Raw genomic sequence first — 15,275 nt, 5'->3', positions numbered from 1 at the left:
ATTAATAGCCTCAGATTCCATTTAGAATTGTGAGAAACCCAGTGATATTCAGGTAGATACTAAAGTGATTGCCCACCAATCATATGCCTGGCTGGGTGCTAAGTGCTGTACATTCCTCGTCTTATTTATTTACTCCATCACCAGCTCCGAGAAGTATATATTATCATATTACATGAGAAAACGAAGGCTCAAAGTGGATAAGCAACATCTGTAAGACAACATAGCTAGTAATTTGGGCTCTGACCCCAGACTGGCACTCTGTACCATTGGTACCTCCTCCAGAATTGTGTTATTAAGGCTGATAGTTTCTTTTTAATGAAAGGGCTGTATTACAAAGTTTTTCTCATAGCTTTCAGGCCCTCGTGAACAGTATTTTTTCTTTTACCAACTACAACAGATTTTCTCCAAGAAACCATCTTATTCTGCACAATCTGCCTCTATCATGTTGAATTTACTGATTGTTCTTTCTAATAAAAATAACTCTTAGGCTTTTCACTATAAGACTGATGAGCTGGACTGAGGAGGCATCGTGTTCGTCCCAGTGTGTTATCCTGCTGGGTAATTACTTGCTCACTTTTTCTTTCCATCTTTGCTTCTTCTTTTATTTCATGGATTCCTCCTGCTTTGTTGCCAGGTGCTGTTTGAGGCAGTGGGGCTATAATGTGAACAAAATAGATGAGGTTTCTGTCCTATGGAGCTTGTAATTTAGTGGAGATACAGACAACAACCAACACGTGTATGTGTGTGCACGTGTGTTAATAGACAGACCACGGCAAATACAAACAAGAAAAATATTAAGCCAGGTCTGGAGATGGAGAGTGATGGGGGTTTGAGTTGCTGCTTTGGATGGTTAGAGAATACCTGTATGAGAAGGTGACCTGGAACAGCAGTTGAGCATGGTGAGGGGAAGCTTTTTAGGTAGTAGAACAGCACAAACCTGGAGTTGGGAATGTGCTTCATGTATTTGACAGTCAACAAGGAAGCTGGTGCGGATGGAGCAGGGTGAGTAAGAGGTGTTAGGAAGTGAAGGAGAGGTAGGGACTCTGGAGCTGGGTGGGATACACAGGGCCTTGTAGGCTAGAGTGAGGGCATGAATTTTGTTCTATGAGTGATGGAATTCCATTGAGAGCATTTAATTAAGCAGGGGAATTACATGATCAGATGGAGGATAGTAAAGGGCCAGGCCACGTTGGCTGCTGTGAAACGTAGGTTGTTACAGAGCAAAAGTGGAGAAGGTTGATGAGCTGGGATCGTGTGAAATGAGATCTTGGGCCCTGATGAAGGAAAGCACTGCAGATAGGCAGAGAACGCAACAGCTTGGCAAAGACACCAGCTCATGATGTGGAGGACGAGGTCAGTTTTTAGAAAAGTTTCAGCATTCTTGTGTGATGGGTTAAAACTGACATGACAGTATTAAACAGATCATATAAAGCCTGACCTCAGCATCAAGAACTTTGGGGAGAACCTGGGAGTGGGGGCTCGTTTGACCTCAAGGGCATCATGCCAACAGTAAGATGTGGCGTCCAAAAACATTTAGGGAAATACAGATCGCAGATACGGAATGTTAACCTAATATTAAGGGGAGTCAGGGTTCCACAGGGTCTCGGGCTGGCCAAGCCTCGTCAGGAATAGAGGGGTGTGAGTGGGCATCGACCAAGGCACCGCACAGTCAGCCAGTCTGGTGATAGAGGGAGGAGTAAGGACCTTCTCCTGTAGAGATGGCGGGTATTGTCAGTAAGTTACTCTTACATGTCATCATCTTTTTCCCTCTCCTCCCACCAACAAGTCTCCTCTCCCCACTGCTGATAAAACAAACAGTTGTCACAGAGACTAGATGTTAACAATGATATTACTAGGTAACATTTTTGTCTGGATTCTTGCTAAATGGCAGACAATTTGGTAAGTTATTTACATGGAGCATCACATTTAATCTTTACAACAAGCCTATTTGAGAGGTACCATTATAAGCTCCATGTTGTAGGTGAGGAAACTGAGGTTTACAAAGTCTAAATAACTTGCCCCAAATCATGAAGTGTTAGTGGAGCCCAGAGAAGCGCAATACAAGATACAGGATTCAAACCCAAGTAGTTTGATTCAAGAGCTAGAACTCTTAACTACTGTGTTATATTGCAAATCTGGTGGGTGAAGTAATGTTAGCATTGTAATTTATACATGTTATGGGCTAAATAGGGTTTTCTTCTGGGTTGAAATCTTATCTTTTGTACCAATGTCATGAGAAAAACCATTCTGAGTTTTAAATTACCTTAACTATGGATTTTGGGGACATAATCCATTAATTACTTAGGGAATGCCTGTATTTCCTTAACTCCTGGATTCAACATTTTAGGGTGAACAATGATAAACTATATTTTATCCAGAAGTTGGTCAATAGAGCAAGACCTGAAGACCAGATCATCTGAAAGACAGCCAGAGGAGCTAAAGAAGTTTAATTTGGAAGAGGGGGACTTTTAAAATGCAGCAAAGGCTCCTCGTTGCCAACATGGTCAAACCGTAAGCCCTAATGTGATCTCAAGAACCCTAAATACACTTCTCTTCCTAGGTGATCAGATCTAGTCTTCTGCCTTTAAATTGCATTCACGCTCTGATGACACCCAAATGTGTATCTCTGGCGAAAACTTCTCCCTAAGCCCCAGACTTGTAAAGTCAGTCCTATCCAGCTTCTCCATTTGATGTCTAATCCATATCTCAAACTTAATGAGGCCAGTACTGAGTTCCTTTGTGTCCCCACAAACTGGTTGACACACAGTCTCCTAGCTTATCGACCAGCACCACCATCCTCAGATTGCTTAGGCCCCAAGCCTCCCCACTATGTTTGATTTCTTCTTTAAAAAAAACCCAAAAACTCCACATCCAATTATCAGTGCATCCTGTTGTTTCTCCTTTCACTCACCTCTCCCACCACCATTCAGACCTTATCTCTAACTCTTCTCTTTCCTGATCAGTCTAGGTGCATAAACATGTCAAGCATTTAATCTTCGATATGCCTGGACCCCTCACCCCCACCCCCAGACAGACTTACTTCTTTCAAGTCTATGGTAAAAGGAATAATGCACCTCCAAAAATGTCCACACCCGAATCCTCAGAACCTGTGAGTATGTTCCCTGACATGCAGAAGGGACTTAATAGAGGTGATTATCGTTAAGGACCTTGAGATCACACAGACTATTTTGTATTGTCTGGGTGGCCCAATATAATCCCGAGTCCTTAAAAATGGAGGAGGAAGCAGAAAAGTAGGTCAGAGAAAGGTGACCTGAAAAGGACTTGATTTGCTCTTGGTGGCTTTGAAGATGGAGAAAGGGAGCCACAAGCCAGGGAATGCAGATGGCCTCCAGGAGCTGGAACCTGCACTCAGCTGACAGCCAGCAAGTAAACAGGGACCACAGTCCTACACCCAAAAGGAAACGGGAACTTCTCTCCCAGTGACCCACCAAACAGAACCCAGCTCTGCCCATGCACTGGTTTTAACTCCGTAAGACTTGAGGCAGAGAAACCAGCCGAGCAAACTGGACTTCGGACCTAGAGAACTGTGAAATAATAATTGGGTGTTGTGCTTGTTACAGAGGAATGGAAAACTAATAGAAGGTCTCTGCTCACATAGGAGTTTATCAGTAAGACCTTCCCCAACCACCCCATGTAATAGCCAACCACGCTCTCATCCAGACCCTCTCTGTCCTCATTATCCTGATTTATTTTTCTCTGTAACGCTTATCGCCAGCTAATATGCATTTATTTGTGTGATTGATTGTCTTTGTCTCTTTCCATTAAAATGTTAGCAAACGTGGTGAGGAATCTGTGTGGTGTTCACGGTTGTCTCTCCAGTGACTAGAACTGAGCCTGGCATGTGCGAGGTAATTAATCTTTGTTGAGCCTTTTGCTTCCTCTCCAGCCTCCTGCACAGATGCTCCCCACACAGGCTGGCTGTGCTGCACTCAGCTTCCTCCAGCCTCTCACCTTCTGCTTCAGGCCCTTTGCATATATCCTGCCCACGCTGCTTGCCCTTGACCTTTGCTCACTTTCACTGTACATCCTGAAACATCGGCTCTTGGGCTCTTGAAGGAAAGCTTCCCTGATCCCTGAGTGCAAATCTTATTCTCTCTTAGGCACCCAGATAGCTTCTTATACTTTCCCTTTATAGTATTTATCCTGCCTCATAATTAAGATACTGTTTTGACTACTTTCTCAATTGCTCTCACTAGTGTGTAAGCACCATAGAGGCGAGAACTCTGGGTTTGCTCACCATTGTTTCTGTAGTTAGAAAATTATAGGACATAAGATTGTGGACTCAGAAGCCAGGTTGTCTGGGTTAATAAATCAGCTCCTAGACCTGTGCCTTTGTTATGTAACTATCTATGGTGTGGTTTCCTCACATATGAAGTGGGAATAATAGCAGTATCTGTATCACAGGGTCCTGTGTGGATTAAATCAGTTAATAAATGAAAGTGCTTTGAATACTGCCTAGCACATAGTAAGCAGTCAAAAAATGCTGCGACTGCTGTTATTAATACCAGATGCTCAGTAAATATCTGTGGAAATCAATAAATGAATTTCATTAGAACTTGATAGTTGTATTAAAAAATGAATACTCATTTGTTACGTTTACTCTAGTTTAACTTTAGAAGGCAGAACTTTGATTAATTTTTTCCCTCTAATTATAAAAATGATATATGCTCTGGTGAAAAATATAGAATATAGAGAAAATTATGATAATCTCTACCACTCAGGCATCATTTTGACCTATTTCCTTTGTTGTCTTTCTATGCATGTGCATATTTTACTGTATGGATAAAATGTTTCATCCTGCTTTTTCAGTTAGTGTTATATTGCAAATGCTTTCCCAAAACATCATTGCAGATTCTTCCTGATGATTATTTTTCCCTCAAAAAAAGTATTCAAAACCTCCACTTTGTTTGATGCATAAAAGGTATCGCTATGAAATAGTCAATAGTAATACATTTGCTGAAAATTAGAGAGTGTGACTGCACTTTAATATGATTGTGCCATTTAAATGCTTAGAGGGGAGGTACGGAGTGATGCCTGAAGTTCCAGAAGGCTTTGGAATGGAGGCGGAATTTCACTTGATGGCTGCCAGGAGGATAGGAGAAGAATCCTGGGCCTAGAGAGGCTCACCTGTGAGCAGAAGCACTGGGGTCGGGGAGCATGCTCTGTGAGGTCGTGCCTAGCGAGGGAAGATTTAGGAAGGACTTGGCTGTGATTGGCTCCTCCAAGACAGCTGTGGAAAACAAGATTGCGTTGAGGGGTTGGGCAGATACTGGACAATTTGGGGGCAGGTGGAAGATTCACTCCTTTCTGCTGTAGCCATCTATAGCTAAGTAGTTTGAGGAAAGAATGATGGACTTTTTTGTTCCTCCACATGACAAGCTATTTCAACCACAAATCCCTTCCTTAAGCAGCTTGTGAGGAAGACTGTCCTCAAATAACCATGACAACCACTGTGCTTCCTGCTGGAGACTTTGTCTAGTATTAATAATTAATAATGATTCATTCCGCTGCACAGCATCATACAAAGCACCAAGACATTTATTTTCTAACAAACTGATACAGTAGACATCGTTTTATCATTCTTATTTTATTAATGAAGATGCTATGGCTCCATATGTAGATTTGCCCAAAATTAGTAGTGCAGATAAAATTCATTGATCTATTTTCATTCTTACAAAGCAGATCATAAAAGAGAATAATAAAGTTCCTATAGTACCTACCTTCCAGAATGCTCAGGTGTTTAACACAATATGTGATTCATGGCTACAACTCAGGTAATCAAAGAAGGAGCAGTGTGTATATTTCATAGAAAAGTCTAAGTCAAACTTATGTGATATTAAAACTAACCAAAAAAAAAAAAATGTTAGCCAATCAACATGTATGACCTGATGTATTTGAGTGCATTTTTCCCCTCACCCTGAATTGATTGATTGGGTTTGTGTCATATAGATACAGTTTAAGAGGAAAAGAAAAATGGAGACTTTTCATAATCAAATAATCAGTCAAAGAGCTGCAGCTAAAATTAATCAGTACTGGGGTTTAGACTGAAAACCTAAAATCCAATAAATCTCAATAAACACAAGAAAAATCCTTCATTTGTAACCAGAGAGATTTAAAACTAAAATATTTAGCAAGGGTTATATCATTATTAGGATGTTTGAAGGTAATACATGTATATGGGAAAGATTCCAACACTACCTAAATATATAACAGGAAAAATATGTGTCTAGTACCTTCCAGAACCAGAAGTTAGTTGATAAATTTCTAATTTAAGTACCATAATTCTAAATGGAATGTTTGTATTCTCTATTTCTTGATATCTGAGTCTTAGAAAATCCCTCTTGTCCCTCCACTTTGAAATAGGAATTTAGTTCACAGCACTGCTGTATTTCCCTCCCCTCCACACTCCATTTTCACTATGTATATGATTTTAATTTCATCTAAAAAATTGGCAGTATAACCTTTTCTATTTGTTACTTAATAACTTTAACCCCTTTCTTCATCCACCAATTTTCATCAGTATCCTTTGACTACTAGTTATGTAAGATGAAAAACTTTGCACCCCGTGTACTTCCTTTCACTTAGTTCCTCTCCCATTCATCTATTTTCTGCTAGTTATGCCATGATGTTTACAAGGCTTAAAATATTTACAGTCTGTTCTATAAAAATAATTGTCTTCTATGCTGTATAGATTGATTCTAAAAACTGAGCACAATAATTAATGTTCCCAGTATTATATAATAATAATATATGTATGTGTACCTATGGCTATTTATATTTTCATTGTATAATCCAGTGTTTGGCACAGTACAGACTTAGTAATTTATTTAAAAGCACCCTTCTGCTCTAGAGAGTTGTATGCTGTTTGTATATAGGTCAATGTTTTGGTTTTGATTGAGAAGAGCACAGGTTCCAAATAGTTGGAGTGTCAAGACCTCATGCCATGCCCGCATCTGCACCCCCGGCCAGTGTCCTGTGTTCCTGCAAAGCCCCCTCCAGAGGACAGAGCCTTGGGAGGAGACTGGAGGGAAAGGATTTTTATCACGATAGAATGTTTCCTACTTCCAAGTGTCCAGATTTCTCCCACTTCCAAGTGTCCAGTTTCTCCAGTGAATAGGGGCGTATGTCCATCCCGAGTCAGTCTTGTGCGGGGGTTAAGAAGGCAGATTCAGGAACCAAATCGCTTGATGGAAAATGCAGCTGTCCTTTGGGCTAGTGACTTAATCTGTGCCTCAGTTTCCTTACATGTACCTGTCTCATATGGGGTTATTGCGAGAATAAAATGAATTACCATGAGTAAAGAGCTTAGAGTATGGACTGTACTGAATAAGTACGAGTCTTTGTTGTTATTGCTAGTGTTGTCATTTGACGGGGAAGAATTACCTTCATACTTTAAAAATAATGATTAAAGAGTTAACTGGCTTTTAATTGTACATTTTATTTTTAACGTGATACTTGACATACTTTCCACTAAGTTAAAACATAACTGAAGTATGTATGCATTGAATCACTCTTATCAGCTTGGTTACTTACAGAACTATTTGAGAAATTTGTCTTCAAACTTTTCTTCTTCCTTTTCTATGTAGTATCACTTTATCTCTTTCTGCTTGCCGGATTTTCTTTTTGGCATCAGGCTATTTGATTATGCTGTGCCTTGGATTTTTGTGTGTTTTTTCCCATGATTTTTTGTGCTTGGCTTCATTGATCTTCTTGGATCTGTGGGTTTACAGTATCCACCAAGTTGGGAAAAATTTGGGTTATGATTTCTTCAGATATATTTGTCTTTCTCCCCAGTCTTTGTCTCCATCTCTCCTCTACTCTGGGGACTCCAATTACATATCTAGGTTGCAATTTAAAGTTGTGCCATAGTTCATTAATATTCTATTTATTTTGTAGTTGTTGTTCTTTTTTTCCTCTATTTCATTTTGGGCAGTTCTATTTCTAGGTTTTCAAGTTCACTAATCTTTTCTTCTGCAATGTCTAATCAGGTATTCATTTCATCCAGTGTATTTTGTTAAATCACAGGAATCAATTTTGTAAGCAGGACCCAGACCTGTTGTCTGAGTCTTTTTTATGTCTTCCCTGCATCCACTTAACAAGATCAACCCTTCCTCTGCATTCTTGAACCTAAGAAATTCTCTTCTAGTAATGACTTTAATGCTCTTGTTTACTAATTGTATCATTTCAGGAGCAGTTTCGATTGATTAGTTTTTCTTCTCATTACGAGTTGTATTTTCCTGCTTTTTGATTGGATGCTAGGCTCTGAATTTTATCGTTTGGATGCAGGATATTTTTGTATTCATGAAAATATTCTTGAGCTTTGTTCTGGCATTTGGTTAAATTACTCAGAAACAGGTTGCTCTTTTTGGATCTTGTGTACCAGCTTTGTTACACTGGACTAAAAGAGCTTTTGGTGTGCAGTTACTTTGCCCACTACTAAGGCAAGTCCCTTCTTAAAACTCTAACTAATGCCTCATGAATTATGAAGTTTTCTGCCCTGGCTTTTGGGAGCAGGTGCTATGCACAGTAGTCTGTATGCTCTGAGCACTGTTCTTTCTAATCTCTTCCCGTCCTTGGACAGTTTCCCCAATCCTGTGTACTGGTGGGGATTCATCTCAACGCTGGAGAGAATACGTGTCGGCTTCCCCTCACTTCAGCCTCCCTCTCCCTAATGCAAGGGACCGAGGGCTCTGCCTGCGGTAATCTCAGGGCTTCCCTTGTTTGCTTCCCATCTTTCACTGTCTTCATTTCCTCATGTCCAATGCCTTGAGAGCCATTTTGCCCACATATTTTATCAGGTCTTTTAATTGCTTCACGTGGAAGTTAAATCTGTTCCCTGTTACTCTATCTTGGCCAGAAGTGGAAATTACGCAGCCCTGGGCTTAACTTAAAAACATTTTTTAAAATAGGAATGAAAATAAGTCCACCCACTCCCAGTACAAAATTCAAGAGGCAGCCACATTCAAGTCTTGTGTACTTTTTTCCCCAGTGTTCCCTTCAGATTTTATAACTCTCACCACCTCTCTGCTTGGAAGACCTTCTCTGACCACCCTGTCCACATCCCCCATCTCCAGTTCTGTCTCATTACCCTGCTGTATTGTTCTTCTCAGCTCTTCTCATTTCTTGATGTCACCATATTTGTTCATATACCACATTTCCCCAAAAATAAGACCTAGCCGGACCATCAGCTCTAACGTGTCTTTTGGAGCAAAAATTAATATAAGACTTGGTCTTATTTTACTACAATATAAGACCCAGTCTAATATAACATAATATAATGTAATATAATGTAATATAGTATAATATACCGGGTATAATATAATATGATATCATACAATACAATACCGGGTCTTATAGTAATTTTTGCTCCAAAAGACACATTAGAGCTGATTATCCAGCTAGGTATTATTTTCGGGGAAACACAGTATTTATAGTAGGCCTCCCTCTCTAGATAGGATGTATGCCCCATAAAGGTTGCACTCTTGCCTGTTTTGTTCACCGCTGAACACCCGGAGCCTAGAACAAGTCCTGGGCACACTGTAAGCCCTCAGGAAACATCTGTTAAAAAAATAAATCAATGCGTGCCAGATACTGTGCTTTGAGCTTTGCAAGCCTCATCCCGTGCTGCGCCCACCTTAGATAGATAACTCCTGAGAGTTTTCCAGGAAAGCAAAGCAGGAAAGGGTCTTTCAGGTAGCAGGGACGACATGTATCAGAAACTCTTTTAAAAATCAGTCTGGTATGGAATTCAGGAAAATAGGATTTATTAAATTGACTCCATTTCTTGCTTCACATTGTCATGGAAATTCTTATTAACCAGCTTTCTTTCCAAGATGTTGTCCCAGAATTTAAAAGAAAAAAAACACACAAATGTTAATAATATTAGGTATATTGTGCATTTTTAAAATGGTAACATAATAACAATATTAGAAATAACATGTATCACACACTTTGTGTGTGTGTGTGTGTGTGTGTGTGTGTGTGTACGTACACTCTTCCCCACCCCTACCCCCATCCCCCCGTGAATTTAGTAATTGTGAAAAGTACCTGGAACCTGGTAATGGAACCATCTGGTCGATAGAAGGGTTGACATTCCTTGAGGCATCCGCTCTGTCATGTGTCTTATCCTGGCCTTCAAGAGGGGGTACCTTGAGGGGTGACCTAGTAGGTCGAACCTTACCAAGTCTTCAACTTTCTTCTATGGATTCTGCAGCAAACATGCCAATTAAAGTGGTGGTTTTTGTGATGAAAGCCCAAGTATCTGGACTCAGAACATAACTTCATTTATTTTACACTGCTCAGCAGATGGCAATTTCTTTCATCGCTCCCACATTGTCCTGATTTAAATCTGGGAGCTGACACTGAAAAGGAGGCCCTGTATCCTATTAATAACCAAGCCCCCAAGTTGGAGCTGTGCTTCTTTGGTTTGTGTTTCGCAGGGTGTTTTCCTCATTCTATTCCTGGCAGGATCTCTGAAGAAGAAGAAATTTCTTTAGTGAATTAGTAAACAATTATTTTCTAAAAAATAATGTGGTGTATCTGAGAATTTGAAGCATACGCATATGTTTCTGGAAGAAACTATATTCACAAATTCACCAAAGAAAAGTATTTTTAGGGGGATTGCTTGAAAAACCAAATGTTAGAATAAAATGTTGATTAAGTTGGTAAAAATTGACCACTTATTTAATAAAAGCAGGTCTTTAAACTGAGTCATGCAGCAGAAGATTTTGTTTCTGCTTCAAAGATGCACAAAGATACAAACCCATTTTATGTTTGATGACGTAATTTCTGGCTTTCCAAAAGAGTCATATTTACATATAAGGCAGAAATATAGAGCCATAGGGCTCTATTTTTATAATGACAGTGTGTAACCTTGTATTTCATATGCTAACTTTTAAGTTCTTTTTAGGGGTAAAGTAAGCACGCTTTTAACTCTTCATGTCACGTGACCTCGACTTTAGTTTGGGGTTGTTGTTTTTTTCCCAGAAGGACAATTGAAACAGGCAATTAGCCTTACTAAGTAATTGGATAGTATTGTTTCATCTGGATGTTGACAAACTCTCACTCAATGAAAGAGGAGTCAGACAAACTTGAAAATAACAGCACCTTCTCTTCAGTTCCTGCCAGCATCCCTCCCCCACCACACCTTAACGCTGTGTTTTCATGAGCGGTTCACAATATTTCTCATCCCTTGTTCCCCGTCTTGACCCACTGACCTAAGAATCAAGAAAATGTCATGTTAGTGCCTACTAATTAGTGCACCCAGAGAGCCTTTTCATCTGGCCTTTCAGCCCTCTGGAAGTAGAAGCACAAGCTGTCACGCGTATCATGCAGGGAAAATGAACCTTTACCACATTTTCCCTGTTTTGCAAACAGCAGAATAAGCACAGCTGAGACAGGAGATGAATATGCAGGTTAGGATGAAATTAACCTAAAATGCACTACTGTTTGCATGATTGTCTTAGAGATGACACAGCACCGCCCCCATTGAAACCACCGTAATGGCATGTCGCGGGCCTGCCTGTGATTTGTACCAGACCCTTGTGGTAGCATCACCCTTTTATCTCAGTACCATCATCTGGTGAAATGATATTAAGGGAGGAACATCTTCCGATTAAAAAGTTAAGGACCAATTTAAGGCAGTTACGTTTCCGTTGTTTTTCGACACGTTTGCGGGGATACTGCAGTTTGTTAGCGTTTGCTGGAGGGCTCATTAATCAGTGCTGTTGGGCCACGGGTCTCCTGAGCCTTCTGGGTTTTGGGGGATCAGCCACTGTGATTAAAGGGATGAAATATATCATGGTCACAAACTTACCACATCAGACAATTGAGTGTTTCGAACTGGTGGAATTAATCTTTTAAATTTTTTCCTTAGGTGTTTAAGATAGAAGTGCTAATGAATGGAAGAAAACATTTTGTGGAGAAAAGGTACAGCGAATTTCATGCCTTGCACAAAAAGGTAACTTTTTTCTTCCCCCTTTTCTCTATATGGCAGATGGTGTAATGTTAAGACAGCTTTCTGGGGTTCCTAAAAGCATTAACCGTTCTTGGAACAGTCTGACTTCTTTTACCATGAAGTAAATTTCTTTTTAAAATAGATTATTTAGGTGAGCTGTCTGAGGAGGTGGGTTTTCTGTTAAGATCTTCTACATAAATAGATATGAGATGACAAGCTATATGCAGGGTGTTGTGCTAGGTATTGTAGGTTCAGAAAGAATAAGACCCAGATCCTATTGTGTCTATAGAATATACTTAATGGACTTGACAAAAAGCAAAAAAAAAAAAAGCAAATGATTATTTTACAGGAAGAAGTTATTAAAATCAACTTGTACTTACACATGCCTGGAAAAGATAATATACGTGTCACACATATTCAAGGACTGTTTGGGGAACATGTAAAAGGGGGCTCACAGCCTTCTTTTGCATTGCAAAGGCCACGTTATAGGACTGGTGTTTCATTAAAAGTCTTAGATAAAAGAAACAAGAATGTAAAAGGAATAGCTGAGTTTTTGGAGAAATGGTCAATAAAGAATGGAAGAGTGAATACTTCCTTATTTTCTACCAAAATTGAATGTCTTATAGGTTATAAATCATCATTGAGGTGCTCAAATTACCTTACTAACTAGAACACCTCATGAAATTGCCCAGAAAATCACCTTGTATAAGTTATTGCAATTTTACTATTTTCTTTCATATATATGTGTGTGTGTATGAGTGTATTCACATATGTGTATCTATATTTCATATGTGTGAATATACACACACACACACGTAAAATGTATGGCATAATTTCCTCACTTTTGTGACTTAGGTGAGAAGTTAAATGGGATGATACTAAGTAAGTATTTTCAGAAAGAGTCTATTTTAATTTCATTAAACACCTCTTAAATTCTCTGGGAAACATCAGTGCATAAATGATATGATAGTGTGCTTACTCTGTGTTAAAAGTTCTTTAGTGTCTTTTAAAATTAAATTTTCCCACTTTTTTTTAGTCAGGAGAATAGAGTCTGAAGTAGAAACTTTAGTAGGATATTACTGAGAAATTAGTGATGCTGTTTCCCTCTGTTTTCTTTCAAAGAGAACTCTAAGTTAATTATCTGTACACTTTTCTGTTAGGATGGCAGGGGATAATTTACATTTAAATCTCCAGTTAAAATTTTGTTACATCCAGGTTTACTTCCAAAGGAAATGACACAGGTGAGCACAGATGTAGGCGCAGTGTTGCCAGCTGACTTTCCCAACCCAGAGGCCTCCAAAGAGAAGCAAACCTGGGGAGTCTAGGACGTTAGGGGAGCCCAGGAGTCTGGGTCTCACATCCTTCACAAGGAATTCAGTTTTGTTTACTGTTTTTCAAGGAAACAGATTCTAGAGAGATATCCACTGGATACCTCATGAAATAATTCCTTACAGGGAGATTAAAATCAGAACTCCACCCCCTCCCCAGCCTCTGATGACTAGTGGGGACTCGGCCGCCTGTCACATGCAAGCCTCCTTCCTAACTTCCCAGGTCAGCACCCAGCTCCCCATGACCCTGACCCAGCCCAGCTGTCCTCGCCAGATACTCGGGGACCAACTCCACAGGAGACACAGCTGGGTGGCTGCCAATTAGGCCTGCCCTGAGCAAGAGGCGGCCCAAGCTTCTTAGAGTGGAGGGTCGTTCACCCTGTTCTCTTCTCTAATGCAATTTATTTTCTTCTGCATCAGAGGACTCTTTCCCTAGTGATTATATAGCCAGTTCTTAGATAGCCACAGTCAGAAAAAATTCCTAAAGTTTCTAGGACTTCTCTCAATTTCTGCAAATCTGTTAATAATTTCAGCTATTCTTAAAATTATATCACCAGGCCTACTAGAGTTAAAAGAATAGAAATTCTCAAATCTCTCCATTTTGCATGTTTTACAGGGACATATATAGACAGAAAAAATTAGCTTTGTGGGGCAGAGTTTTAGTTGGGAGACACTAATTTTATGTATTATAGAGCAGAAAGCAGTTAGAAATCTCCTTTACTTGCCTCATTGTAATTTTATGAGGTATAGCAAAAGACAATTAAATACCCAAAAAAAAAAAAATTAAGTCCAAATATTGGTAGGGTGTAAAAACAAACATAAATCTGTAATCTTGACTGTGAAATTGAGTGTTAAGAAGGATTGAAACGAGCAAAAAAAATTAATCAGAATACACTAGCTTTACTGAGTATTGCTGCCACATGGCACAACTATACCCTTTTATTACAATTTTAGTACCCCAGTTTCCATATTCAAATTTTGTGATGTAGTTTGTTATGTTTTTACAGTAAATGTTTTCCTTTTAAATGCAACTAAATCTATTCTCATTAATTTTTTTTTTAAATACTCAGCTATTTCTTCAGTGGATGAAATTTGCTGTGTTACCAGTGTCCTGATTTTCTTAACCTTTACCTTCTATTTCCAACTTGTTAAATGTTTAGCCAATGTCCCAAGTTAATTCTAAAATAACATATGAGCTACTGTGTTTCCCCGGAAATAAGAGCTAACTGGAAAATAAGCCCTAGCTTGATTTAAGCCCTAATCATAACATAAGCCCTAATGCATCTTTTGGAGCAAAACTTAATATAAGACACAGTCTTATTTTCGGGGAAAAACGGTATGAACAAGTGCACCATCAGAGTAATAGATACACAGAGCTCTTCTCCATGTACACAAACACACAAAAATGCCTCCCAACTTATTGTCAGGCTAATTTTGAGGCAGATCTAAAACCATTACCCATTTGACCGTTCATCTGGTTGTCTGAAAAAAGTCCTTAAGAATTATTATTTCTCCCAAGCTTTTTATAGGTGGCGATATTAAAATATGAAAACAATATCCTAACTGTTTACACTTAGGATTTCTTTCTACTATTTCGAAAAATTCAGTTTTGTTTTTTTTAATATGCATTATTTTCCTCCCATCCAGTAACTTTTAGATTATAAAATTAAATCTTGCAGAAAGTTTTGGGGGGCAGGGGAAATAACCCGTTGTTACCCACACATAGTTCTACTATCCTAACGCAATTCCTATGTTCCTTCTTTTCTTGAGTTTTTTAGTAAGATGTATGCTGCTGTGCTCACCATGCTCCCACGTGGTGGTAGCTGTGGTGTAGAAGTTAAGTGTGAGTGCTCTGCAAGCAGAATATTCCCCAGCCTGCCTTTACGCCCTTGGAGCAAGTCACGCCATCTTTCTGTGCCTTGGGTTCTCCGTTTTTAATATGGGAATAATTAGAGTACTAACTTTACGGG

General features: G+C 39.3%; 1 protein-coding gene across 2 annotated transcripts in view; it reads left to right on the top strand.

Annotated features, from left to right (window-relative positions):
- Positions 1-15,275, top strand: part of SNX24 (sorting nexin 24) — a 139,022-nt gene that overhangs the window by 60,349 nt on the left and 63,398 nt on the right. For both annotated transcript variants that reach the window (XM_019728010.2, XM_019728011.2), the window contains exon 2: positions 11,897-11,980. In XM_019728010.2, coding sequence (XP_019583569.1) covers positions 11,897-11,980 — 84 coding nt within the window. The remainder of the gene's footprint in view (positions 1-11,896; positions 11,981-15,275) is intronic.

Source organism: Rhinolophus sinicus, linkage group LG03, assembly GCF_036562045.2.
Source record: "Rhinolophus sinicus isolate RSC01 linkage group LG03, ASM3656204v1, whole genome shotgun sequence".
NCBI classification, from domain to species: Eukaryota; Metazoa; Chordata; class Mammalia; order Chiroptera; family Rhinolophidae; genus Rhinolophus; species Rhinolophus sinicus.
This window is presented reverse-complemented; position numbering and strand designations above follow the sequence as displayed.